This window comes from Truncatella angustata (assembly GCF_020726525.1).
Source record: "Truncatella angustata strain MPI-SDFR-AT-0073 chromosome Unknown BKA67scaffold_1, whole genome shotgun sequence".
NCBI lineage: Eukaryota > Fungi > Ascomycota > Sordariomycetes > Amphisphaeriales > Sporocadaceae > Truncatella > Truncatella angustata.
The window spans coordinates 1,724,661-1,752,567 of NW_025763381.1; the positions used below are offsets into that span (position 1 = coordinate 1,724,661).

The window sequence follows — 27,907 nt, forward strand, 5'->3', positions numbered from 1 at the left end:
TTCCTCGCTATGCATCTCTTTGAGCAGTCGTGTCTCCTCGTCTCATAAGCGGAGGTGATCTAAAGCGCCACGGCTCCCTCGGCAGATGGCCGGATAACAACAACTCCTTCCTCATCTCTTGTCGTCTCTATCTTGTTTCTCCGCTGATCGCGCTTGTACATGAAAGCCACCGTGGCTGTGATAAGCGCCTGTGCCCCAAATGCGACTGTCGTGAAGATGAACCCCTTGCGAAACGTTGGCGAGTCCACCTGAGGGTACGTGAACAGTGGGACCCATGCGTTGAAAGCATAGCCGAGCGAGTTCATGACGCCGATAACCACGGCGCGCTCCTCCGCGTCAGCGCCACAGATCTCGTTCGCCCAGCTCATGCTCAGCGGCCCGTACGGCACAGATGCCTTCTGCAGGAGGAAGGCAAACCACTTGAGACCATCTGGAACGTACCATATGGCGAGGACAAGTGCTGCGAACCCTCCTAAGAACGTGGATATTGACATGATCCGCGCTCGATGTTGAATGGCATCAGAGATTATGGCGAACGAGACAGTAAGGACCAGCTGAATGGCGCTGGCTGCCGTGGGGATGATGTTCTACGCAAGTTAGCCCATGATGGGAAACGAGATGATGTTGTGACCTACAATCTGCGTGACCGAGTGGCCCGTTGCCTTGAGCCACAGTGACATTGGGTTGACGCTCGATGACGGTCCGAGATTGATAAAGATGATGTACAGGATGGAGAGCAGATAGATATGCCATCGCCCAAAGATACGCTTGAAGGCCGATCTTCCAAGTTTCGCGCGCGGGGCACGGCCGACAGAAGCCATTCGCTTTCGGGCCATATCACGATCCTGGCAAGTTTTAGTATCGTAGATGGATGCTGTTCTGGCCTGGTTGACATACATTCTCATTTAGGTAGAACGCCCTTGTGTTCTCGGGTAGATCGGGAAGTAAGAAGTACCCAGCAATGCAGATAGGCAGACTGACAATGCCGTCCATAATCTGAGTCTCGGTCAGTTCTCTGAAACATAGGGTCAGAACTGTGTTGTTGCTCGACTTACGAACAGCCACTTCCAACCCGGGAGCCCGTTAACGCCATTTAGTCCTTTGTAGACACCGGCTTGGAGATATCCACTAAACATACTTGCTGCCGCAGACGAGGCATGAAAAATGCACGCCCTCTTGCCTAGCTCACTTGGCTTATACCAGCTTCCAAGTATCGTGTGTGCAGCAGGATAGAATATTGACTCGGCCAACCCCACAAAGAAGCGAATCACAATGACGTGGTTCGATGTTTTAGCGGCCGCCAGCGAGAAGGTCAACACCGTCCACAGTAGTTCACAGGATGGTACCCATATCGACGGGCGAACCTTTGTAAGAACGATCTGAGAGGGAATTTGTCCTACGACATAGCCAACAGTCCATGCTGTATCAATCAGATTGATCTGGTTCCCATTCATCGCCAGGTCTTCCTTCATTCCACTGACGAACGCATTACTGATGTTTGTCTGGTCTAAGTTCTTGATGAAATACCCGAATGATAGCATGGTAATAAGATAAATGTCGAGTTTCCGGATAAAACGGCGCTCCTCCTGTGACCTCCCTGGGTCGTAGTCCCATATGTATGACCACCACGGTGTTTTGCTTTTATTAGTCATTTCATCAAGACTCAAGCTGTCCCCCCGCAAAGAACTTGGATTGCTCAGAACGGCCTCCTTGGTTGGAGAGGCCTCATCTTGTGTCGAACTCATGCCGAGTAATGGGGTCTCCTCCTCCGAGGACGAGCGTTTGTCGTTGGCTGGACGAGAGATTTTACTGTTTTTTGAAGAGCCCAGAGGGTGTGATCTCTTTGAAGAAGACATGGCTACAATCAGCCCGAGACGCTTCGTCTTTTAACTGATGCTATGCTTATCGATGCGGACTGATATGGACGTGTGTGCATACAATTCAAGGTTTGAGGTAACAACCGGCCTGGGCAACATGTGGCACTAAACCACATTGTGTCGCCATACCTGGCATGGCTGTCGCGATCAATGCGCATCCCACGTCTTAGGTCGTGTTGTTCGTCAGCAGACTGCTCGATAATTGGTCAGACACTGAGGTGATTGTGCACTATAATTGCGCAATCACTACAACGGACCTCGAACCGATAGTGAGCTCCGATGCTGCTGCAGAGAGAAGTTAAGCAACAGTATACACATTTATAAAGCAGAAACCCACGCTAAATTCTCTTTCCTCAATACTATGTCAAGCACATTAAACACTTAAGCGTGTACCATTTCCTCGCTGAAAATGGTGCGGTGGCCGAACATGTTGTAGGGTGCAATCCATCGCCGGTGGACCCGAAAGGCATGGGCATCGTGACCCAATCAACAGAAACTAAATTGAACGACCACTTATTGTTTCAGCCAACCGTTTCAAATATGTATGGTTTGTTCGATATCTTAAGAGTATCTCATCTTCGTGCAATCATTTAAGGTTAGGACGATTTAGGACACCGTAACATTGCTGTGTTGAATACCTCCTGCGACCTAGTACTTGCGCTAGCGCTCATATATCCACTTTCCAGACCTGTCAGTTATATATATATGATCACAGTTTTACTAGACTAGATGCCATCTTCTTACGGCATGCAACCTTGGTTTCTTAGAGAGTCTATTAGACCTCTTGAAGAACTGGACTTTCACTGATAACATTTTGGCCCCTATCTTGTTGCAGAGTATCCGCTTGAGAAGTGGGCAAGGCTCTGAACAGAATACAAAACTTGTGTATCAAGCACCTCAAGACGTTTATTTAGCCAATATGTATAACAGTGTTAATACCCCTCTACCCTAAGAGATTATTCATAGCATTTATACTAAGTACTGTGGATTATGTGCGCAAGTGACCAGATAAAATCTACGCCACTATAGCATAACTGCTTACAAGGTGCGTCAAGTTCAGGTAATAACTACTCTAAATACCATTAGGAATGGGTACTGCGAGAACTTTTACAAGAATTGCCCAAACCCGTTTGAACTTGGAGTTCCAGGGCGCACAAGGTGATGCCCATTTGGGACTGACTAGTGGTCACTGTAATCGCTCTCCTCGATGGTGCGATTCATAGGTCACGACACGTGATGTCATTTTGCCCAATAAACAAATCATTTCTTGGGTTTGTTAAATCAACTATGCGAAAGTATTTTTTGAATGAAATTGGCTGCAATGATGAGATCGCTGACGCTGCTCCTTGCATTGTCAGGTTCCCATTTACAAATATATAGGACGTAAGAATCCATCCGTCTGTCACCTGCAGTACAAGCCCAGATGACTACTATGCGATTTTCAGTCTTGTGGCCATTTCACTTCCACGAGTAAATTTATTGGCATATGGCAAGCTTTATTTATGACTACTTACAGTTAATGAAACCTGTACCGCTAATGCAACAAAATAACCAATTTTATTCAATAGCCGAGGGTTATGCAAATGACTGTCCCCGCATACCTCTAGATTGATTACCAGACGCCAAACGCTTTTCTTCCATTACTATAATCCAAGTGATAAATTCAGTAAAAACGACATTTCAAACAGCCGAACCTGGAATCTACCACTTGCCTGGTTGTGTGACAAATCGCAAGTACAGAGGGGCTTAAACGAACTTTTACAAATATTATGAATACCCGTGCTGCAAATCTGGCCCCCGAAGCTGCCCAAATCCAGCGTACAGTGATTGGTGTGCCATAACCTAAATCCGTTTGGGCTGCATAGCTGTTTGCAGTTGAGGTGGCATAGCCTTATTGCCATGTCAAACTGCAGGCAAGGCACTCATAGAGGAACTTGAGAAGTAAGGCAGACCAGAGGTATGTTTATACAAAGAAGCAGGAATCATGTAGCAGTTCTACCGGAACTCACCATCAACTGCATTACAAGAGAAACCGCCGTTTGGTCTATCAACTGATTAAATTACTAACAGTGAAAGTTCCTGTGAGATTCCAAAGAGCCGGCGATTACAGAAATGGCTCGACCTGAGTAAGAAGCAAGGAAGGGCAGGTGTCAAACACTTGAAATAACGCTGGCGTATGTTTCTGACCTAGAGAAGCTGCCAGAAATGCCGTTGCAGATGCCTCATCCAATGACGAACTTCTTTCATACTCGGAGGTCGAAGACCAAGTCAACACTAAGAGCCGCCTGGGGATTCTTGAGGGGGTAAATGTAACACCTTAGGTTAGGAACAGCAATGGAACGGATCAATCAGTCTAGATTGTATACCGAACGAAGCCAGTCAGCAATTGGTACGATCACAAAGTAAGCAATTAACGGAACCATTTTCTACCTTTTTAGTATGTTTTCAGGACCATTAATGTCTCTCAGAGGCACTTGATCTCTTTGTGACTATTTGAAATTGCTTCCAAAGACCTCTTGACCCATCCCGAACGAAAAATTACAAAATCAGATTGCGTTAGTGTGCATATGGCTCATGTCAGGACCGATAGAGTGAGTTCGCCGTCATCAACGACGAGGAAGCGGATCGCAGGCAAAGAGGCTTGGCAATTCCCGTCGTTAATTGACATGAGAATGTGAAAATGCACTGGTTAACAGCATCCATTTCAGTTTAGGTTAGTATTCACGGTCGCTAATTTCCTGTTGGGATCATCTTGGTAGCTGAACTTAGCCCTGATTCATGATTCATGCTCTCAACGCTCCGAACATGGCTCAACATACACCTGAAACATCTGATGAAAGAGATATCTACATCATGTGTGATGCGTCAGGATTCCTCCATGAGGGCTGTTCTTGTAAAAGTACTTCGGAAGTACCAGGATACCGACCTTGGGATTGGGGGCTGGATTATCGAGGCTCCCTTCATGCCACTGGTGCATCGCTGGGAGATGCTCAAATATTGTCAGCACAATTCGACGAACACTACTTTGACAAATGCAGCTCCTGGCTTGCTTTGGCTTCATATTCTAGTTCTCAAATCGTTGGTCTCCTTAGCCTAGACTAGACCAAGAAGACTGGCAATATCAACTTCAACAGTGTCTGGCAAGTCTTCCCACCTAGCTCACTTGTCCTGACCAAGTTCTTTAGGGTTGAAACAATTTGCCGCGTCTTGAAGGCATCAGAAAGTTGTGACTGACGATTTCCCTCCGGCCTAGACTATTGTCAGTAAGAAATCCTGGGAATTACCTTTCCTTTGTCCAAATATCGAAACATACTTCTAGAATTGGTACTTTTCTCATACTTTAACGTACTCCCAAAATCTGGAATAACAAAGTATAAGTAGAGGTATTTCGGGACGATATCGCTCATCCGAGTCGGATGAAAGCACTCGATTGATGGCATTGAGCCTGCAGTGGAATATGTCGACCGGAATGGTGAGATCATTGGCTACACCACTACCCAACTCAGAATTTGGGGATTCAAAGGTCTTAGTCGTATTGTGGCCCTTCCAGTTTTCCCACTTGCATTCATTTCTGATGTCGAAAGACCAAGGCTGCCATAATAGAATGTGGTCGTAGATTCGCAAAGCTTCGTGGATACCATTACATGATTGGGAACGACACTAAAGTCTTGCTGGAAAGTGACAAGCCGGAACAGCGCCCCGTTGCAGGCAAAGTCTGTATGGATGTCTACGCATATTATCGGTCGTGCAACTTGGTCAGCCAAATTTACGATCATTGTTTCATGAGAAAACTGGAACTATTTCAGATGTCTATGGTGATGCTGAGTTTTCCGATACAGCTAACGAAATAGAATTTGACATTGCAACCATTGAAAATATATCCACAGCAAAAGGTCCTGCTGGATGTAAAGAAGACCTCTGACCTTTTGACAAACGAGCATTGCATGCTGACTACTCCCTGATGAAAAATAGGACATGTAGTCCAAAACTTGGTGTGAACTGTGCGTTGACGATCTCAAGGATATGGTGTGGAACGACGAGTCTTTTGACAAGCTTGTGCCGCCTTGGTAAATATTTTACCGCAGGAACAGTCGCCGAACGATCCCGTGTGTTCCTCTCTACTTAATATCGACTGACTATCTTGGTACTTAGCCTGTTAAAATCGAGAATGTTCTTGAAAAAGCTTTGGAACTATGTTGGATGTGGAATGATTATAGTCTTCCTCACGAGACTTGAATATTATCAAGACGTTCTTTTCCTTATCACCAACCGAATATCTAGTATTGATCACGCATTACAGACACGCGTTGGCTTGTTCCTGCCTTATCGCGATTTGATTCCTGCGGCCCTTCGCTAGGCTTGGCGGAACTTTATCGACCGTGCTGGTCACGATAAGTTCGAGGCAAACGAGGCTTCTTTGCAAAGCTCTCGAATCTCAAGCTCAATGGATGTGAGATCAAAAACCTTATCAAGAGCGCCATAATTTTCAGCCAAAATCAGGTAGCAGGGTACCAATAGACCGTATCTACATGCTTGCCGACAAGCGCAACCAAGCTCTTGCACTCTTAGACCGGCCACAGGCCGCTGGATTTTAAATCGCATGCGCATCGGTCCAGAGTTTTCTCAGTCTGCACGTTATTTTATTAAGTAGTCAGTGGAGGTACCAAATATAACCTAGCGGTAGAATGGAAAGGCATTTATAGTTTATATTTGCATTTGAAGTTTAGTCGACATCATTCATGACCAGTAGCTAGGTGAAACTCTTCTTCCAATCTGAAGGTGTACTTATTTCGGCTTTGCTACAAACGACTTTGGGTTCAGATGAGACTGAAGCAGTCTTAAACGGCCGCTATAGGGACTAGATAGACAAACTTTATAAGAAAGTAGACAATACGGAGTTGACAACGCGGCTTGATATGTATTTTAAAATGCACTCTCAAGATGATGACACGAAGTCCTACTTCGGGCAGTTTCGATAGGGCTTGTATGTCTTTCTCCACCAATTTCCTTCATCAAGCGAACTACTCCTACCTGCTTTTAATGTTTAGATTGATGGAACTAGTCTTGTTGAATTCCGGGATGAATTCTTTTGTGCACTCAAGAAACTGTCGCGCTTAACAGGCTGCCATTATCATTCCCGAGAAGACAAATTTGCCACCAACAGTAGCGGAGCTATTGTAGTTCACAGCCAAATCTTCTCAAAGCAGTAAACAAGAACCGTCAACTTTGTCACAAGCTGGGTGGACCAGACCGATGTAAAGGATGCAGGTGGTGTTCCTATGGTCAATTAAACGAATTCACCAGCTAGTCTATACGGTGTTTTTCGAGAGAAATCAGACTCTTTCCCTCCGAATTTTGATTACCATGAATGTTTTCTCGCGTCATACTGTAACTTAATGCCCTTCCAAACTAATTATGAAACCGACGGCTCTTCGTTCGAAAAGTTAATCAGGCCACTTGCGAGTGGTGACACTAAGATACTAAGTTACCAGCCTATATTGATTTGTTTATGGCTGCCGCGAATGGAGACGCACCGCTACAACCTTGGCTACAAAGATGCGACAGTCACTTCGTTAAAATGGTGATTTCATAAATAATGTCATGAGACTTTTCAATCTATCTAGTGCTCAAGACGTGTCTCTGCCAAAAGCTAGTAGCTACGGAAATATCCTACGCGCAATACCAGCTACTAGCTGCGTTAGAATCTCCTGTTGCATCATAGGTAGCCTTCTGTGGATAGGGGCATAGCGGCCTTTGCCTCGAGATTTGAAGAGTACCGCTACTGATATTGAAAGCACTCGCGATGATCGACTCCACTGGCGTATCATCCTCAACCCAGCCCATTAGGGCTAGCATCGCATCATGCTGACGGTTTATGTTGTTAGGAACCGAGTATCCGGTAGTGAATGTTCCAAGGGCATTCTGCTGTCCGCCACCACCGATCATCCAAGGCGCGTTCACGCCAGCAGGACTTAACCAACAATGTTGCATGCCAGGAATAAGAAAGAGCTTGAAAAATTCATCGATGTCACCCCTTACAGCTTCCTGTGTACTGTTGTAGAAATCAATTGATGACCTTGTTGGAATATAGCCGTCAGAAGTGCCATGATATAGAATGATTTTGCCGCCGCGGTCACGGTAACCGGAGATGTCAAAGTCATCTGCTGTAGCATTCCCAGGGTTGAGACGCCTGGCGTCGTAGTAAACGGTGTCATTGAACTGATTTATGCCCCACGAAGGATCGTTGTAGAGAAAGTATCTCTCCCAGTCCTGATCAAATTTCGCCGGATTGCCATATAACTGCCATATATCCCACTGTGCCTCTGAGCTATGCTCCAGCCCAGGGTACACGAAATCACCTTCGGACGTGTAATAATCCGTCCAGACGTCTTTTACTGTCTCGATTTGTTCAGATGTAATGCAGTTCGACGCGTCCACTCCTGTGATCCCGCATTGTATCACTGATAGATCTGGCTCGCAAATCTCGGGGGAACTGATGATATTGTCTTGGAGCCCATCATCTGCATCGCATTGAGCTCTAACCGTCGAAGCTACCAGCTGAAACTGGGCAATGGTAGTGAAGGCGCCCGGGTCGGTGACAGGCAGATTGTATGACGCAAGCCGAGTAATCCAAGGCATGAGAGCGGCTGGATCCCAAGCAGGTGCACCGATCAGTGCTCCATCAAATGCGTAAGGGTTGAGCTGGATCTCTTTCAGCCCTTGTCTACCTCCGGTTGAGCAGCCGCTGTAGTACGAATAGTCAATGGCTTGTTGGTAGAAAGCCTCGACTAGGATTTTACCGATGACGACACTGCCATGGACAGCTCGCCATCCCCAGTCCGTAACTGTCTCGGGTCTACTATAGCCCCAAGTTAAGTCACCGTTTCCTGACACATGCCCGGTGTCAGTGGAGAGCGTGGCGAATCCGTAATGCGGCCCCGGCCCCATATCGCGCCAGTTGATGCCTCCTAGGAAGCCACCATTGCCAACAGTCAGAATTCTGCCATTCCAGTTGTCAGTGACTGGAAGAAAAATTCCAAAGCGATAATTAGAGGTGGCTGATGAAGTCACGTTAATGATAATAGCGCAAAGCTCTGGTAAGCCGGTGACGTTGTTTGGATATCCGAGATCTTTTGCCCCTTCACCATAAGCGCCACCGTCAGCGACAGAATCGATTCTCTCGATGACAGCATTCGATGGCAGCACCGAATTAAACGTAGCTGCAGTGCAATTGCCTGCAACATTGGGTTGAGCAATACAGTTCCTAGTAAAATACAGGAAGAAAAAGAGAAAGGATCCCCACAAAAGGGTAAGGGAGAACGTCGCCATCAGGGCTTTAGAATTCGATTGTTGAGCGGAAAATAATCTAGCAACTAGACATAGCGCCTCATTGCCTTGATATATCAGTAAGACAGCATATGAACAGAGGAAAGAGTAAAGAGAATATACATGCGTACATACATGTGGCCGAGTGCCCAACATGGTACACCCTTTTCTGCCATTGATCTTTTCGAGCCGAATTGCCGTATTCACTGACTTTCACTCCCTTGGGGACGACTGCAATCTTAGCTGGCATCCTTCACAACCATCAGATCTCCCTGCAATGGTTGTTAAGATTGGTGGAAGTATGTCTTCACTGTGATGCTCCTGATCTATGCGTGTCTCAAGGCGGACTTCTTGGGGAGCTTGCAGACGCGCTAGCGAAATTCAACTGCAATAATATGACTCCACCCTAATCTATCGTGAATATATCCACTCAAAGCCGGCCTACTTTCGTAATTATTGTCTCGAAAAGCGCCGTACTCAAAAAATCATCGTCAAAATCTGATGCACGGGCTTGGCGCGACGCAACGGTGTTGCAGGAACTGTCAGACTGGACAGCGTGTGACGCATCCCGGTAGTTGGGGTCTTCCATGACGTGCAGGCTGCGATATTTATCCGCGCTTACCGTTGCGGCTGGCCAACAAAACACCACAGCACGCCATAACGGTTGTCTTTTCCGTGACGGGAATATGCCGGTGCCCAATAGATTGCCACCCAAATGAGGAAAGATGCGCGCTTCGTTCCGCGACATCTAGCTTGCCGGGATCGTGGAGCATGTTATATAGCTGAAATCGGTGCAAGCCTTACAAGATGACCACTTCACGTGTACCTAATACTCAACGCCATGCACCCTTCTGGGCACTTATCTTACCACTCCATGGAGGTAATTGGTAAGTTGGAGTCTCGTGAGGGTTGCAGGGATGCTGCTTCTTCATGGAGTGGAAACAGCATGTACCAAGTGCGCTAATCTGCCTTATGGAAATTAAAAACCAACTCTGGCAATAGAGGATTACCTATTGGTTGCAATAGCTCACTACGAAATCTATAAATCAACAGAAGTGCTTCCAAAACAGTGCCAAGCTCAACATTACATGACTTGGTTAACACCTTGTATTATACCAATAGTTCTGCTACAGAAAGGCGCTGTGCGTGGATGTGGAGCTGGCTTCCTTTTCAATATTGCACAGGCAATATCGCTGGTGTCTCACCTCATCATCTCCTCTCAGACGAAGGCTGCTAAGATTCGTGCGTTTGCTCTCCGGTTAAATTGCGCTACCACCCTTATTGGCAGTGATTACGCATGCGCAGTTGGTGATGACTTTATTCCATACCCATCACCTGTCACGACACGCATTGGTGGATCTCCCCCCCTGTAAATGTTGGCGGTGCTCTTAAGATAACGTGGGCGGCATGATCTTCCGGCAATACATGGCGTGCGCAGCCAATGTGCAGGTATTTGAACACCAAATGGATAGGACCATTGCTGCACGGCTCGTGGTGGCTGCGCGCCATCAGACTGATACACCACCATTCTTGCACTAGACTAACTAGTCTAGAGGGTAGGGCCTTTATCAATTTCCCGGCTGAACGCTGGTACGAGAGTGTAATCTTTGACAACTTCCTTCACGCATTTTGACGACTACTTCATAAATCGCAGTTGGCATTCGAAATCGGTAATCCGTGATATCAATCATCGTAGAACGTGATGGCGGTAAAAGTAAATTTAATATTGAACGATGACAGCAACTACTTCTCAGTGACTTAAACGAACTTGACCTGCCGTGTGACAAGTTGAATAGATCTTATGATTGCCCCATAGTCTATCCTCAGGCCTGAATCAAGCTCTTCTCTCAACAGATCGAGTGTTTCCAGAAACAATTGCAGCAAGGCACATCCACGTGCGCTCAGAAAACATCAGACCTTAACAAGTCAGACGCCGCAATTCGGATGCCACTACTTAGAGTTTATTTAGGGGGCGTCACAAGCAAGGAATAATTAAACAAATACTCGAAAAGAAGTTGTCCATAAAATTCCCGGACGACAACATTCCAATCTCTGGTCGAGCGAAACCAATTCTATTTCACCAAAACAGATTTAGGATCGATTGGATGATCACATCGTAATAGAGATAGATTACCTCTCCTTGTTATGTATAAATATGTATATATGAGGAGTTATATGGAGATAATCTTAAAAGTCTGGGCCATAGGTGTGTTCTGAGAGTTCTGGAAAAAGCTTATCTACGCATTTCGATGATTGTTTCACCTATGTGAGGCGGGTATTGGTGCGGAGGATCCAGATTCAACACTTGCTACTAAAAACTTCTATGAATTAACGCTGAAGTTTATCACTGATTCGTGGCTGGTGGAAGTCGAAATCCGACCAGGCAAAAAAAGCCTTCTTGCATAAAGAGTGGCCAAATTACATAATCTTTAAACCATGTGTAGTCGCTAGCACTTGTAATTTATCTTGTACAACATATATCCACTATCACGTACCCATAACTGCATGCAAGTGATACCAAGGCAACGGCCTGCACGCCAAATCATATATAAACAAGCTCTTTCATTGTCGACGAGTTTGTCCCAGTCCTGAGCCTCGTCCTCGCCAGCTTAAATCGTGACATCTCTGCCGTAGTCCCAGTTACCATCGTCATCCCCGTTTGAACGACTGTATCTGACCATCTCGTCCAACTCTTTATCGTTCTTCGATAGAGCAGGAAGCTTCTTCAAGACCTGACCCATGGCCAATGCAGCAGCAGTCATGCATAAGATGCTCATGATAAATCTGTTGAACTGGACACCGGGTGAAGTTAGCGACAACTCATAATCATATCGTTTGAGCACCATCCTTACTTGCATGATAGCGATAATCATGGGCTGTCTGGAACGATCAGGTACAAGGAAAGCGGCACACGATTCAGTCAAAGGGATAGATATCACGGCGTTGTGAAACTTTAAATTCCTGAGTATGACTTGCGATTAATCAGCTGCTCAGACCCCTGAAATAATCAAGAGACAGTAATATATATACACCATTAGACTATGGACCGCCTGCTACGAACCGCTGGTTTTGGTTCTATCGCTTCCGTTTACAAGCCAACAAAACCGTCCCAACTCATAACACGTACAATGCAAGTTTTTACAAAAGAGGCTACCGCCGCCGGCTCAATAATCAGTAACCGCAGCCGAAGATCCCGGTTTTCTGGAACTTCTTGGGCATTGGGCGACTGATATTACATCAAACGGTCAGTTGGTCGATGTTCAGAACCCATCCGTACAACCATATGACCTGATAGCTACGCGACATTCCCCCTTACATGACTTATTATTCTTGGCGGATCTACCTATACCTTTTGCGACCAAAAGAAAATACCAAATACGGAAATTGCAAGACCACCATGACATGGGAAACACAGGTGCTAAATAGTGGATTTCTTTAGTTCCAAATAAGCCTAACCACAACTAAAGGATGCCTGGTCATTAGGATCTGGGCCATTATAGGTAAGTACCTTGGGGTACAGGCATAAGTCAATAGACCGAACCTCTCCGCTATCCGAGGAACCAACCGCAGGCCCAGTTGCAGGCAGCGTTTCTGGGATTGTACCATTCTCCACCCAGCTGCGTAAGACATCAAAGACCGTGCCGCTAGGATCAAGGCCCGGCCCGCCTCCACAGTGCCCGACTCCCGGAGCCAAGAAGAACCGGACATGGTCGCTGAAATCCTGCCCATTGAAAGCAGCGGCACGCTCGTAGTAGTTGATAGTGCCGTTGGAAGGAATCAGTGGATCTTGAGTGCCATGCCAAGCAAGTAGTTTCGTACCGGCGCTCTTTAAATCTGTCAAATCGGGGTTGTCGGTACCAATGACAGAAGTATACTCGTCGACAGACTGGCGATAGAAACGATCCCATTGCTGATGAGTAAGGGTGTCGGTATCAAAAGAGGCATTGCGGGCAAGAAAGATTTGGAGCCAATCGATTCCAATTTGAAAGGGATTCACAGTACAATTGTCAACAGTCGTGCATGTCGTCGAAAGAAGGCCAGTCAAACTTGCATCACGGTTAATTCCATACCATTGGAACCCACCATCAGCGGAAACCGGGCCTTGCCAGATTGCATTTGCCAAAATGGCCATCTCCTCGGTCATGACGATGAGTCCCTGAGGCCTTGTACAGTTGATAGCCTGGCCGACAAGTGTCTTGGCATCAAATGTGCACTGCCCGGGATAGGATATCACTGAATCCTCCACTCCGTCCAATTTATCACATGCCGCTGTAGCAGCTCTGCTAATTGCTTGAAGGACGCATGACGGTGGTGCGATGCCTACACACTCGAGTTAGCAGACGGTAATTCATTTCTTGAACTGTTGCCTACCTAATTCGTGCGCCTTGAAATCCGACCAAAATTGTTGCAGCTGGAATCTTTGCCAGTTGATTGCAGGGGAGCCTGCCACAATACCATCGAATTGGGAAGGGTAGCGTTGTGCCATCATATGGCCTTGTCTCCCGCCTGTGGAGCAGCCATTCCAGTAAGAATATGTTGGCTTCTGCCCATAATAGATAAAGGTTGCAAGTTTTCCCAACGAAGCAGCTTCATCCAGAGCCACACTTGCAAAGTCCGAAAGCGCAGGCCAATTGGTGTTTCCGGGGCTAACAAGGCCCCAATCAGCGGTGCGCTGAGTGGCGTTGTGTCCCCCATCCGTGGATGAGGACGAATACCCAGCTGCGACAGGCGCAACAATGGTACTCTGACTACCTGAGGTCCAACCACCACCACCGACCATTTGGAAGCGGGAGTTCCAATTCGTTGGATCATGTGGAAGACCAATCCAAGTGTTGACTACATCATACTGCCCAGGATGAGTGTACTTGATCGCGATCTGGCAGATGTCAGTGCCAAGCGATGGTCCAACACCGCCAACCGCCGAGACGTTCAGCGCAACTGCGACATCAAACGACAGTATCTCAATATTACCCAAAGTGAGGTTCGTAAAAGTGTCAAAGTCACAAACTGCTGAAGCAACGATTGTCTTTGCCATCGTTGAGAGCAATACGGCTGCCCCTAGTGCAAAATCAACCATCATGCATGGATTGCTATCCGCTCAGCATGACCAATGGTTTACGCCAATGCCATAATTTTCGTTGGCCGATTTCATGCTAATTTTGGGGATCGCCAACGACTTTATAACTGGCGTGACGCGCATTGAAATTCTCGTTCATCATCGCTTCTGCCGAATATGACGGTATAATGTCCCAATAAGGGAGGATTTGGAGACCAACGAAACCCTGCGTTCCGGAGTGCCAGTCTGAGGTTGGCAGTTCGGAGCCAATATCACTACTACTATAGGGGTCAGCTTTTCTATTAGGCAGTAACGCCTTAGCGAGCACTTAATGAAAACCCAGACTAGCAGTGCACCAGCGTGCCACTGTACGAACGGTCATGTTGCATCTCCTCGTTTTGGCCCTCAAGCATGTGTGGGTCATGTGTATTTCGATGTTAGCAGCTCTTCAACAGAACTACGCCGACTGCGATGGCCCGGGGGCTAATGCAGCCTCATGAAATGATCTCCCTTTGTGCTTTTATTCTAGCTTTTAATATACATTGTAGGATGGCTGCGATATGATAACAAACTCAATTAATGAGGACGTGATGTCATAGAAGCTGGATGCCAATGAAAGGTAGCCCCGACTGCACACCCTTTGTTGGATGCTTGGGAAGGTAATTTGATATGATGAGAAATTCCGTATCAAAGAGCTTGGCTTACAGTTTCTGAGCAACAATCAGTGATCTCTTGCTGCGTGCAACACCTCAGCTTATGGCGTGGAAAGTCTTCAAAAAAGACTGGCCGAGCTGAACGTTGTGTACGATAAATTGAATTGACGTCAGGCGCTTCGCACTGTCTTAACTGAATTGTACTATTAAATCACTTGTCAAACGAAATTTAGTCCCATCGTGATCAATAAAGTTCCTAGAGTATCCAGTCGTGGCGTTCGAGCCCTAAAAGGCTTCAAAAATTACAGTCATGTCCGTGACTGTTGAAGAGACATGCTTATCCTTCTCTTACATTCTGCATAACACAAATCTTTGCCATAGATCTTTCGCTCCGGAATAGTCACATCTCAGCGTAGCTTGGCACGTATGTACTTGGCTGAATTATATTATGAAACAAGTATATATGCGGTGACACAGCTCCATTTATCGCCTACAATAAGGTACGTTGGCCCGAGCTTTTCAAGTGAAGACCCATGTCTATAGTAGTTGGACAATGAACCATGCATTTTTATACAGAACCAAGCATATTTTTACGAATAATATTCGAAGCATTTTGAATGAAAAAATGCCTGCTGGTCCTTTTCGTCATCGATCTGATCGTGGATTCAAGTTGAAACTAAGACATTTCCCACCTGAATGCTTTTTGTGTGACAAATCCTGTCAGTTGGTCTCCCCAGTACGATTTGCTAATATCTTGTTAGATTCGAACGCCCTTCACTCTGACAGCCTCCCTATTTCCCCCAAAAGTCAAATAATGCGCCAATTGTCAGTTGATCAAATGTCATCGGTTTAATGTTTTCGGCTATCTGCGCCTTCCGCCGCCATGGCCGTACCGATGTTTTCAACTGTCTGAGACATCCTCACGCTACTGCATTGCCAACGCTCTGCCAACTTTAAGATACACACCATCCTGTAATGTACTCTACTTCAATCCAGGGAAGTACTGGGTGCAATGCAATTGTCGGATATGCGTAGCCCATGCGACTGTTTTGTATTTCTGCGCCGCTTCAGATATCCTGACGTGTAATCACGCCGATGTTCTACACTCAATCGATCTCGATCAAAACGGGAAACTCGACAGACTCCTGTGGCATTCTTCACGATTCATACCTGGGTAACGTTGAGCAAAGTTACAATCAACGCTTTGGCTACTCTCTTACTATTTGAAGTTTCAACTAAACGGGGAGCCACGCTACCCACACTTAGATTTCTGATTGGGAACAGATTAGACAAAACAGATTGTGACAATTTAGATTCATCATATAAACTCATAGCCTCAAACCATGGCTTGAGACACAACTTCTAAGCTCAGAGCCGAACATAAAGCAGTGCTTTGATTATATCTTAAATGAGCAACGACACATGTAGTAGACCTAGAACATAATAATATTGGCTTTGCAAAGTGATTCCTCGAAGTCACATGTGGGCTGAGCATGTCAGATCTCAGGGGCAACACGACCGTGTATGACTATCGGCTGCCTGCCCGAAGAGTTCAATTCTCAACTCGTCTTCCTTGATAGTTGAGTTGTCGTTGTATGAATTAGAGTGACGATGCGACTCATTCCGGCCGTCACGTTTTGCGCGGCATCCCATGCACTCGGGGTGCCTAGGCAGAGCTCTTCTGATGAGCTTTATGGCATTGCTGGCCAACAGATTCCGCCCGAAGTCAGCTCAGCGCCTGGTCAAGTTTGTTACACTTACACCCGTTCGTATCTCACAACATATATCACTACAATTTTGGCCACAAGTCCAAGCAATGGTGGTGGTCAAAACTCGCAAATTGGCCCATCGACCGAGAACGCTGGTAATGGTAAGCAGGTCCACATCAGCTATCATCGACGAAACTAACAACCGAACCTTTACCAGGCGCTTTCTACGGTACCGCCGGCTTTGCAGGAGATAATGTGCCGGGATACGGTACAGATGCTGGATCGTATGACCCGACAGATGATTACTGTGATATAGATGACTTGACCGTTCCAAGTTATGGTATTACCAAGATTGGTGGCCCGAGTGGATCATATGGCCAGGGAGTGAGCGTGGGCTCTTCCGCAAGCAACACGGACGCTGGCATTGTCACATTCACAGGCATTTCTTCTCTGCAATCAACTGTGTCCCCAGGCAACTCAGCGACTTTCATTTCGACTCAGCAAGTTTCTAGCGGGAGCAATGGTGCATCTCAGAGCACAGATCTCGGTGCAATAACTTCAAGGACTCGCAGCAGTGGTTCATCAGAGTTCAACATGGGTGATCCTGCGACTACATCGCTCAGCAGAACACGATCAGCCATATCCTCTTCCTCTGTTGTATCGTCCGCCGGTGCAAATCTGACGACAAGCACGGATCTGAGCAGCAACACCGTAACCAGCCTTAGCATTCCAGTATCAAATGAAGGGTCGTCATCGACAACGGTCGCTTCAGGAACAAGCACTTCTCTTATTGGCTCGTCATCGAATGGGCTTGGTGATTCTGCGACCCTGATTCGCCCCTCGTCCAGTGGAACAAGTGATTCCATCAGTTCTTCTGCGCAACTCTCTAGCAGCTCGGCCGGTACCAATACGCCACAAACATCTGTGGAAAACTCGAATACTCTACCGATAATAACCACAACGAGCGGTACAGAGAACACTAGTTTAGCACCAACAACAACTGCCGGTCCTTCCAGCGGTGCTGTTACAACGGCTCTGGACACAACATCACAAGCATCACAAACGGTGTCAGGTGAAGTTTCTTCGAGTGGGCAGCCTTCCAGTAGTTTCGACGCGAGCAGCATTCAGTCAAATGAACCTGACACTACGTCGAGTATCGCATCGTCCACTACTCAAGCCACTACGCCCGGGAGTTCAGACGCTTCAACTCAAGCGACACCGACTGACACGAGCGCACCTTCTCAATCGACCTCAAGTAATGCTGTTACACCAACGCAGTTTACGTCTTTCTCAAACCTCCCAATCACACAGGGTTCTTCTTCAGAGTCGATATCAAGCACTGAAAGCTCAACAGTTGCAAATGGTAGTAGTGCTACAAGCTCTGGTGGAGAATCGGCGACCTTTTCTCCACCAGCTACGACGTCCCAGGATACCGGTAGCGTCCCTGGCGTATCCGGGTCAACTACAGGTACTAATGGAATCCCGTCTTCGTCCAGTGGTGGCGGCCAAAGCAGTAACACAATCAGCCCCACCGACGTCAACACAGACGTGAGCAGTACGGCTGGCTCTTCGGCCACCAGCAACCAGATAAGTAGCCAAAGTACGGGGCCAGCACTCAGTTCTGACTTGGGCTCCACGACTGCCTTCCCGTCAGATTCAGCTGGAATAACTAGTTCTGGAGCAACTGGAGCCTCTTCCTCAGCTGGAGTAACCGATACAGCCGGCAGCCCAAGCAGCACAGCTTCATCCAATATTCTATCGTCGATTATTGCCTCGCTCACCTCGGAACTTTCTGGAATACTATCATCGGCAACGAACTCAGCTGGCTTGTCATCGATTATTGCGTCGCTAACTTCTGACCTATCAGGCATCTTGCCAACAGCGACCGACTCAGCCGGCCTATCCTCGATAATTGCATCGTTGACCTCTGATCTATCTGGAATACTTCCAACGGCAACAGATTCATCTGGTCTATCCTCAATAACTGCATCGTCAACCTCTGGTCTTTCCGGGATCCTACCCACGGTCACTAGCTCAACTAGTGACCCGACCGGCACTGTTTCAACGAATATATTATCGTCAATTATTGCATCAATTACATCCGACTTATCGGGCGCTATACCTACAGCAACTGACTCAGCTGCGCTTTCATCGATAATTGCGTCGTTGACATCTGACCTCTCTGGGATTTTACCTACGGTTACCGACTCGGCTGGGATTTCATCGATAATTGCGTCGTTGACATCTGACCTCTCTGGGATTTTACCTACAGTTACCGACTCAGTTGGGCTTTCATCGATAATTGCGTCGCTAACATCTGACCTGTCTGGGGTTTTACCTACAGCAACGGATTCAGCTATTTTATCATCGATCATTGCATCGTTGACTTCTGACCTGTCTGGCATTCTGCCAACTGCGACTGACACAGCTATACTCTCGTCCATTATCAATTCAGTGAGCTCGGATCTTTCCGGAGTTTTGACCAGCGCAACGAATCCAACTGGTCTATCGTCAATCATCGCATCTTTGAATTCTGATCTTTCCAGTATTCTTCCCACGGCAACTAATACCAACGGCATATCTTCGGTCATTGCCTCGCTAACCTCTGACCTTTTGTCTTCGGTTGTCGGCTCCGTAACGTCTGATTTATCCTTGACCTTGCCAACACAATCCGCAGGCGCCAGCATATCGTCGGACGTCGTATCTTCAATAATTAGTTCTCTGACATCCGGATTATCCTTAAGCCAAACGAGTAGTGCTGCGCTCACGGGAGTCCAATCTACCGATGTGTCATTGCCAATCACGTCGGCTACAGCCGTAGCGGGAACTGCTACATCGTCGGGGATTCTCAGCAGTCTGACATCGTCGATCCTTGGAATTACAAGTTCAACCGCTGCTGGTGGGGGCGTTATCACCAGTACGAATGCTGCTGGGAGTGTGACCACTAATGTTGGTACCGATGTCACTGTGGGCACTGGAAGTATCACAACGGCTGCCGCAGTTTCGAGCGTTGCGTTGTCGAACACGGTGGTGACAAATCCAGTGGTCTCAAGCACAGTGATTCTCACTTCTACGTCCTCAGCTGTGGTCACTTCCGCAACGGTGGTATCGAACACAATAGTCAGTTCCTCCGTTAGTGTGGGGGTGGCGACTACAAGTACAACCATCAGGACCACTACGGCTGTCTCGACATCCATAGCGACTTCAGTCGCCGCTGTGACAACCAGAATCACTACGGCAACCGTACTTACATCATCAAGGTTAGTCATGCTTGTTCGATCACTGTCATAATAGAACATCGAGGTGCTAACGTTCTTTGCAGGTAGAGACTAGTATGTCGAGGTATATAAGAATCTAGTTGTCGAACTGGCGGGATGGTGTTTTCAAGTTTTGTTTGTTTCTTTGGGACCGACGAGGTTTAATTATAATACGTACACATCTGTTCTGGTTTCTAAGATTTCATATTAGGCACTACTATGTATTGTGGGGCCATAGACAAATGTCACTTTCTTTTTCTTTTTCCAGTTCAGAAATTTGATTGTACAACAATATATGCCATTCGCTTGGCACCGACGGCAGTCTTAAAGTTGTTTGATATATTGGAAGCTCTCCGCAGAAGAAGCGCATTAAATGTTACCATGTGCACAAAAGGATCGGGTATGCCGATTTGATTTGCAAACAGAACCGCTGGATAGACGTTAGAAAACCACGAGATGAATCACATCATCTTGGAGTCCCGCCTTGCATGTCTGCCAGTGTAGCCTTCCAGTTGAGCCTTGATCTGCAGCGCCACGATCCTTGAGTAGTATCTGCACATGGCAAAGTTGCCACCCATAAGCCAGAGACCGGGATGCCCACTCTGCTTCCAGATGGTCCTCATCTCGCCTTCCTCGTCGAAGCCCCAAACATCACCAACCTTGTCCCCGACGCTATCGCCAAAGATTTGTCTCGACGTGGTTCTCATGTTCTGGTACCCCGTGGCGACCACAATCTCATCCGCCTCGAGCTCCGAGCCGTCGGCAAACTTGATTCCGTGCTCCAAGATCTCGGCAATTTCTTGTCCTTGCTTGACCTTTACCTGGCCATCAATGATGAGATGGCAACTTCCGACGTCAAAGTAGTAGCCGCCGCCACGCTGGAAGTACTTGATGAAGATGCCGCAGTCATCTGGGCCGTAGTCGACCTTGTAACCGGCCTTCTCGAGACCTTCCAGGATATCCTTGTCCTGCTCTATCTGCATATGGGTCAGTTCCTTGTGCATGGCCTTGAAGACCTCGCTGGGCCAGCCCCAGATCAGCATGTCGGCATCCTCGACGGGCGGGCCGTCCTGGGAATACAGCTTGCCGAGCAGCAGGTTCTTGATCGTCTCGGCGCCTATGATGGCCGTCGACGTCCGCTGGACCATGGTCACGTCGTAACCTTCCTCGTAAAACGCCTGGCAGATGTCCATGGCCGAATTACAGGAACCGACCACAACGGCCTTCTTGCCCTTGCGATCGCCCGTGCCGTATTGGCCAGCGCCCTTGAACTCGGAAGAGTGACAGATCACATCTCCCTTGAAGCTATCCCAACCCGGGAAGTCGGGCTTGTTGGCCTTGCCCGAGTGGCCAGTAGCTTGGACAACATGCTTTGGGTGCAGTGTGCGCGACTCGACGCTACCGTTTGGCATTCGGCGGCTGAGCTGCACGGTCCACTTATGCTTGGACTCGTCCCAACTTGTGGAGTCCACGGTAGTCTTGGTCCAGACGTTAAGCTCGAGCATCTCGGCGTAAGCCTTGAAGTAGCCGGCAAGCTTATCCTTTGGCGTGTATATAGGCCAAAAATCAGGAAACGGCAGGTATGGCATTTGGTCGTACCAGATGGGATCGTGTAGGACGAGCTGGTGATAGCGGTTCTTCCACCCGTCACCAACCTCTTCGCATGCATCTATAACTAGAGTTGGGACTCCTATCATTTTGAGACGAGAGGAAATTGTGAGACCGGCCTGACCGCAGCCTGATGCATGATATCAGCCATATTCAGTTCTAGAGTTGAGGGTGGTGTCAATTCCTACCGATGATGAGAACATCTGGGTCCTTATTCTGAAACTCAACCTCTTCCTTTCTCCTATCTAACCAGTTCTTTCTTGATATCATTGCACCGTGTTGGACACCCTTTGGCCTGTTGTGGCCAGTCTGCTCTTCAAAACCGCTGAGCGTTTCGAGCGTCGTAAAACAGGTAAATATCTTCCAGTCTCCGGACTCTTCGACAAGGTTGACGAGGCCTCGTCCTGAGCCCTCGTCTGTGGTAACCTTGGTGAAGAACTGTATACCTGTTAAAGTCTCATTTGGGTTGATTGCTTGGAGGGATGGGGCACGAAGAGGAGTGGACCGATCAATATCGATCTTCTTGAGGTGATGTACGCTGTCTAGAAACCCCTTGATCTTGCTGCTTCCCTTCATGGTCCGCAGGTCCCATGTCAGGCAAAGGTGGTCCCTCCAGTAGCCGTCATCACAAAAGAGCTTGGCTACTGCAGCATTGTCGCCTTGATTGAGGGCCAGGTTCAAAGAACCAATGACTTTGGTGGCAACAGCGTCGGCGTCAACAGATGTATCCTTTGCTGTCTGCGGCCATTCCGGCATGGTCAAGTTCGTAGACCCAGGGGCGATTTGCCTCGTCCGAGCCGAACGCGTTGACGGCACATCGCGCACGGGGATAGGTCCCACAGTCATGATGACAACAATCCAGGGAGTATAGAATAAGGTTGCACAGAAGATGATGATTTTTGTTCATGCCATTGCGATTTGGGAATACCCGTGGGAGTTGTCTGGCATATATGTATGCAGCTCAATGTCACACATCCACAAAGACCCCGCACCCGCGCAAGCGTGCAGAGATGCGGCGAGGGCTCAACTCCAATGCATTCTCTCCTCAATAAGGAAATACTAGGCGCTTTAGGGCCCTTTCTCCCCATCAAATGACCATGTGCTGATAGTTGAAATAGAGTTCGGGCTTCAGTGGCAGATTTCCTTTGACCCGTTGGCCAATGGCATGCGGTGATCTGCTCAAATTGAGTAAAATCGAACCACATATGGTGGCTATACTTCTTGTCACGGTTCAGCCTAGTCCTTGTGCGGGAAGCCGAGCTGTGTGCTATAACTAGATGGGATCTGGGAGATGCCTCTTGCTGGAAACCCCAAGCACCGGGATTCGGTATGTTGCAGCCCCAACTCGTCTGACCAGACCCAAGACCACTGGCTGCGTCGCATAGCTATGCGAATCCGTAACCCCGCGCTGGAGGTAAGGCTCGAATGGCAGAATGGTACTGGGTCAATAACCTGTCCGCCTTACATATAATGCTATGGTGACGTTTTGATCGGCACCTAGCAGCCAGTAGTTTCTCACTTTCCCCGTGGGGTAGGGTGGAGCCCCCACAGCGCTCCGCATTATCCGCATTCCTACCGTGCATATATGCAAGCCACAGTAACAGCACTCGAGCGTCTTGACCAGCGCTCAAGGAGTCGTATTGTGATCATCGATACGAGGCGATTTGGAATCATTGCCGACATAGTTGCTCATCTATGGTCGTGGAATATCCATATGGCCGGTACACGTATAAAAATGCAAGTTGAGGAATACGCTATGATTCCGCCAAAGTGGAAAGCAAGCAAAGTAGCAGGTGTCTCCTTGCCAGCATACAAGAGGGTCTTTGTGAACAATTTTGAGTAGGCGTATGCTGCCATCTATCAATGTCTAAATGCGGTTTTTCATGACCAAGCCAACAATGATGTGTTGTGATCCAACCTAAGATTGCACGAGAAGTCAAGCTAGAGTCAACAAGAAGCTTCTGGCAGATTAGCAAAGCTCCCACAATGGTCGGGGTAGAGTTGTCAGTGGGCCCACTGCATGACCCGTCTTCATCTGCTTTACACCAACGTAGACAACCTTGCGCTTCGGGTTGCCCACGAGAATGGAACGCGAATCTAGCCCGTAGTAATCCGAAATAGAATGACTAATCCATCGTCTACCCAAGTCAGTGAGCGGCAACAGCTTTAGACAGGAGAAGACGACATACTTGAACGCACCGCTCTCATCGTCATCGCCAAGGAGATCAAGCAACATGCCAGATTCGTCTTTTGGGCCTTCACGCCTGGCTTTCTTCCAGCCATCTCTCATTGAGCCGTTACGACCAACAAAGACGATCTCTTCGTCTTCAGTATCGTCACTCTCGATCTCGGCCTCCTTGGCGACATCGCGGTCAACCAGGAACTTGCGAACTGGTTCCTCGAGCGAGCGAACCCATGTCTTGACAGCTGGGGTCTTCTTGGCCCGCACAAAGAGCTCGCGCGGGACGCGTCCCGACACGTTCTCGTCGCCGAGAGTCTGGGTCTGCTTCTGCTTGCGGAGTGTAGCGGCTGCTTTCTTGGCCTCTACGTCAGCCCGCAGGCGTGAATCCCACGCGGCAGCAACCTGATAAGGTACATGTTGCACGGGATGCGTGGGACGAGGCACGTAATCGATGGGCTCGGGCGGCTGGAAGTAGGGGTTATGCATCAATCGATCTGACAAATGTATTAGCTCACGGAACCACGTGGGAGATAGCTAGTTGTAATACCATTCTCCCAGCGACGCCGCTGCCGGCTGCCCTCCTTGCCCTTCAGCAAAGCATCCCGGCGATCCATACTATCGCGTCGGGAAAGAGGGCGGCGAGAGGGCGTAGTAGCACTCCGTTCAGGCTCTTGTACCCTCACGGAACGCTTCGTTGCAGGGCTGCTCCGGACATGTTCATCCAGTGGGATTGACAGCGGGATCGTCGCAGGTGCATCGGCTGATACACTCAACGATTGAAGCGCGGAAACTGTCCACGCTTCAATGTCAATCTGACTTGACGCTGCAACAACAGTTGCGCTCTGCGGTTGAGGCAATTCCGCATGCTGCTGAGACGCATCCGCTGAGCCCTGCAGCTCCGGGGGTGGCGGCACTGACGAGTAGATAGCCATCTTCGCGGGGAACGATGAGGAATCGGGATTGGTTGCAGTGCGTAGGCTGGAATCGCGCGCCTAACAAACCTATTGGATGGGGGTGGGTAAAGGACCAAAAGCGAGGGTGATATGCTCAGTCAGAGGTCGAGTTTCGGGGTTGATACAAGTCCTCAGGATGGAGAGATGACTTAAGATGACCCAGAATGACACATCGACTCGGACTGATATGACTCTTGGCCAATGGGAATCGTAGCGCAGGCATGTGCATCAGCTAACCTAGAAAACCCCGCTGAACCTGCGCCGGCTGCTCGGGCGTTGAGCCCCGCTTCAGTGCATGCAGGTCGTCTCTCTTCCCCCTTTCTACAGATCCGTACAGATATCTTGCCACGCTGCCACTTAAGTTAATTTGAATCTTGGCCTTGGTGTCAAGCAGTGCAAGAAGCACATTTCACAGCCAATATGATAGGGTCCCGGTAGATATCCAATCATCCAAATAAGAGCAGTTTTGCGACAGACGCAAGATCGTCGACCTCTGGCGATTGTGTACACCATACAGCACGGCCCCTGAATAGGTGTCACACACGTAAAATGGTGTACACGATCCTTTGGGCGTCAACCTGTCTGAATCGAATCCATTAAATAGTCGGCATGTCATCCAATGGTATCAAGGCTAGGGTCGTCATGATATGCTAACTTCACAAAACAATAAATCGCATCAAAGCCTCCATCGCCTTTCATCCTTGTGCGTGCCTCTGCATGGTGGCTGCAGGTCCATTCCTGTTATGAATGGTTATCAACTGAAGTGATCACCCTCGCCTAGTTTCCCATCAACTCCTAACCTTCTCGCTCTTCTTTTCTTCTCCTTCTTCAACCCTGCTTCCCTTTTCTCTCTTGTCTTCCTTCGGCGTTCGTACACAGCTCTTATGCAACCGCGTATTTGTTCCTTACCTTCGTCATAATTAGCTCGCGCTAACTCGACCACCTTGTCGACTTGCTCTGGAGTGTAAACGAAATTCCACGTGCTCATGTAGTCGCTTTTCGCCGGATCGACCCCATCAACCTTGGGATTAGCCATGAATGGCAAATAGACTACGGCAATGCCAGCATCCTGGTGCATAAGCTGCCAACTGCTGGACTCATCCAGTGCTTTGCTGGGCGGAGGGGGCTCTGAGCCACGCTCCTCCGTCGTTCCGACCCAGATGGTACAATATCCGAGGTCCGAATCTTCGGGGTGTGACTGATCATGTTCAGCTTTGTTTTTCTGGTCGGCGGGATCTGTCGCGTGCCCAGTTTCATCAGCATGCTTCGCTTTGCGCAGCTTGGAATCTGCCTCGGCGGTGGAATCGGCTTGCGCAGCTTCTAGTTCTTGCTCAATTTGCTTGGGTGTTTCACCAGCCTTTGGCCAACCTATACCAACAGGCCAACCTTTAATGCCACGCTGGCGACAATAGCCATCGGTTACAGACAACCAATTATCCGTCCTGATGTCTGCAGATGCATCAAATGCAATCATAACGTCGACGTCACGTCCTGGCCGAAGTAATGGATAGATAGGAAGGTTGTTGGACATTCCAGCGTCCATTAGTTGTATATACGGCGTCTTGGCAATGGCTGTTGGCGTTGTGTAGCGGAGTTGATCATCCATTCCGTAAACGAAATTGGGGATTTGAGCAGGATCGATAGGGTGCACCTTAGAGAGATCATCGCTGCGACCATGTACCATCTCGTCAATGGCGCTGAATCCTGTAAGACTCCTAACTAAAGGACGAATCTCTCGGTAATAGTGACTCAACGTTGCGCAGAATGCGGACCCATAAATGCCCATGAGGAGCGGCATCCGTAGTTCAGGAAGATGAAACCCGCTCTCGGGCGGCACATCTGCTCCGTCTTTGAAGTTTCGGCCCATAGCCCATGTTGGTATGCCTGCACCGAACTCCTCACAAAAGAACTCATACGGCGTCATCTCGAACCATTGGAACCAAGCTTCCTGTTTGGCAATTTCTTTAGCGTCTTCTGAAGGCGTGTCACCTGGTCTCGCTGAGGCAACGCCGTCAATGTCGGGAATTTCATGCCGAACCGCAGTATATATCGGCAACGGGTTTTGTCCGTATTTGATGTACTCTCGCTGGTTTGAGAGCTTAAAATCGCGTTCGCTGACTCCCAATTCACCTTTTGGCACAAGAAGCCTTGCCGCCAGTAAAATGCCGTAAACATCGACAAGACCAAAGTCCGCGTTGGGGTCGCCTTTCAATTTTTCGACCATGCTTGCAAGAAGCATTTTGTTTGTGGGTGCAGTAAGGACCGAAGAAAAGGCAGCGGGAGGGTACGCAATGTGAACGCCCAAACGAGCCTTCAGGTGGTCAATGACATTTTCCAGCCGGTGTTCAGTGAAAGTAGAGTGGTATAACGCTTGGAGCCAGCAAGAACCGCTAACGCCAGATGTGTAAGTCACACAATCGAAGAGGCCGTCTTCTTGAGTGGCAAGCATTGAGCCCGTGCCAGCAACGAGTGCTCTCAAGCCGCCTCCAGAACCACACATGGCTATGGTCGGCACATCATCTGGGTGCACATCTTCTTCTTTGAGGCCCAGATAGCGGGCCAATGCCATTGTCGCAACCTTTTTCCGGCGAGCTAAAAATTCCTTCTCTTCATCACAGATCTCGTCTGAAACACGAACCTTGGCCTTGTATCGAATTTCCGGATGAATAAAGGGGTCATGAGCCTCATTCCATATCTCGTCAGCCAGGGAGCCAGGAGCCAAGGAAAGTTCGCGCTGCAATTTGCGAAGGTAGATTGGAATTGTTTTTGACCACTCCGGCAGGATCAATTCAACCATGCGATCCGAAAGAGCCGACCATTCAATATCCGTTACCGTCGAGAAATCTTTGAACTTGCTGGTAAAGCTCGACCAGGCACTTGATGATGGAGGCCAACCATCCTGACCTTGCGCCTTCTCCAAGCGCTTTTTGGTTTCGCGTGAGGGGCGGGCCTGGTCTAATTCATCGCCTGGATAGACGGTGTATATAAGTAAGCCACCGAGAACCAGAACTACCGGCGCGCTTCGGGCGAGGATACCTTTATCGGAAGTTTGCTGCTGTTGCTGCTCTTTACTGAACGAAAAGAAAGTCCGCGGGAATCGCTGTCCTGTTCTGCTCAGGCCCACAGGTCGGCTACCACGGCAGAGGGCTGCTGATCGTCGAGGGTGGTGCAGCTTGGTTGCCCAGCCTGAGATCGGCGCCAATTGGTAGCTTCTGCGCGAGAGCCATATCCGCTGTTGTACGCGACACAGCTGGGGAAACCTCATTGTTGCGTACCATCTAAGGCT

The 27,907-nt window shown here is 48.4% G+C and overlaps 8 protein-coding genes across 8 annotated transcripts; 1 reads left to right on the forward strand and 7 right to left on the reverse strand.

Annotated features, from left to right (window-relative positions):
• Positions 1-59: 59 nt before the first annotated feature.
• Positions 60-1,652, reverse strand: BKA67DRAFT_511544 (major facilitator superfamily transporter; the record flags this gene model as incomplete). The annotated part of the gene is made up of 4 exons (XM_046097405.1): positions 60-587; positions 636-845; positions 898-996; positions 1,056-1,652. The coding sequence occupies 4 exons, from the start codon at positions 1,650-1,652 to the stop codon at positions 60-62; spliced, it is 1,434 nt and encodes a 477-aa protein (XP_045963562.1).
• Positions 1,653-7,462: 5,810 nt separating this feature from the next.
• BKA67DRAFT_544429 (Tannase/feruloyl esterase) lies at positions 7,463-9,360 on the reverse strand. Its single transcript, XM_046101266.1, has 2 exons — positions 9,339-9,360; positions 7,463-9,271 (listed from the first exon to the last, which is right to left on the reverse strand). The coding sequence occupies exon 2, from the start codon at positions 9,204-9,206 to the stop codon at positions 7,548-7,550; it is 1,659 nt and encodes a 552-aa protein (XP_045963563.1). The 5' UTR covers positions 9,207-9,271; positions 9,339-9,360; the 3' UTR covers positions 7,463-7,547.
• A 3,294-nt stretch (positions 9,361-12,654) lies between these two features.
• On the reverse strand, positions 12,655-14,238 carry BKA67DRAFT_529586 (Tannase/feruloyl esterase; the record flags this gene model as incomplete). Its single annotated transcript, XM_046099091.1, has 2 exons — positions 12,655-13,523; positions 13,575-14,238. The coding sequence occupies 2 exons, from the start codon at positions 14,236-14,238 to the stop codon at positions 12,655-12,657; spliced, it is 1,533 nt and encodes a 510-aa protein (XP_045963564.1).
• A 2,143-nt stretch (positions 14,239-16,381) lies between these two features.
• On the forward strand, positions 16,382-16,941 carry BKA67DRAFT_666248 (uncharacterized protein; the record flags this gene model as incomplete). Its single annotated transcript, XM_046108590.1, has 3 exons — positions 16,382-16,782; positions 16,839-16,905; positions 16,938-16,941. The coding sequence occupies exons 1-3, from the start codon at positions 16,524-16,526 to the stop codon at positions 16,939-16,941; spliced, it is 330 nt and encodes a 109-aa protein (XP_045963565.1). The 5' UTR covers positions 16,382-16,523.
• A 921-nt stretch (positions 16,942-17,862) lies between these two features.
• Positions 17,863-19,818, reverse strand: BKA67DRAFT_652666 (uncharacterized protein; the record flags this gene model as incomplete). The annotated part of the gene is made up of 1 exon (XM_046106207.1): positions 17,863-19,818. The coding sequence occupies one exon, from the start codon at positions 19,816-19,818 to the stop codon at positions 17,863-17,865; it is 1,956 nt and encodes a 651-aa protein (XP_045963566.1).
• A 521-nt stretch (positions 19,819-20,339) lies between these two features.
• Positions 20,340-22,332, reverse strand: BKA67DRAFT_509315 (uncharacterized protein; the record flags this gene model as incomplete). The annotated part of the gene is made up of 2 exons (XM_046097231.1): positions 20,340-21,616; positions 21,675-22,332. The coding sequence occupies 2 exons, from the start codon at positions 22,330-22,332 to the stop codon at positions 20,340-20,342; spliced, it is 1,935 nt and encodes a 644-aa protein (XP_045963567.1).
• Positions 22,333-23,455: 1,123 nt separating this feature from the next.
• On the reverse strand, positions 23,456-24,600 carry BKA67DRAFT_652668 (R3H-associated N-terminal domain-containing protein; the record flags this gene model as incomplete). Its single annotated transcript, XM_046106208.1, has 3 exons — positions 23,456-23,624; positions 23,676-24,162; positions 24,216-24,600. 3 exons carry the CDS (start codon positions 24,598-24,600, stop codon positions 23,456-23,458), a joined length of 1,041 nt encoding a protein of 346 aa, XP_045963568.1.
• Positions 24,601-25,375: 775 nt separating this feature from the next.
• On the reverse strand, positions 25,376-27,886 carry BKA67DRAFT_508954 (cytosolic phospholipase A2 zeta; the record flags this gene model as incomplete). The annotated part of the gene is made up of 1 exon (XM_046097198.1): positions 25,376-27,886. One exon carries the CDS (start codon positions 27,884-27,886, stop codon positions 25,376-25,378), a length of 2,511 nt encoding a protein of 836 aa, XP_045963569.1.
• Between the last annotated feature and the right edge of the window lie 21 nt (positions 27,887-27,907).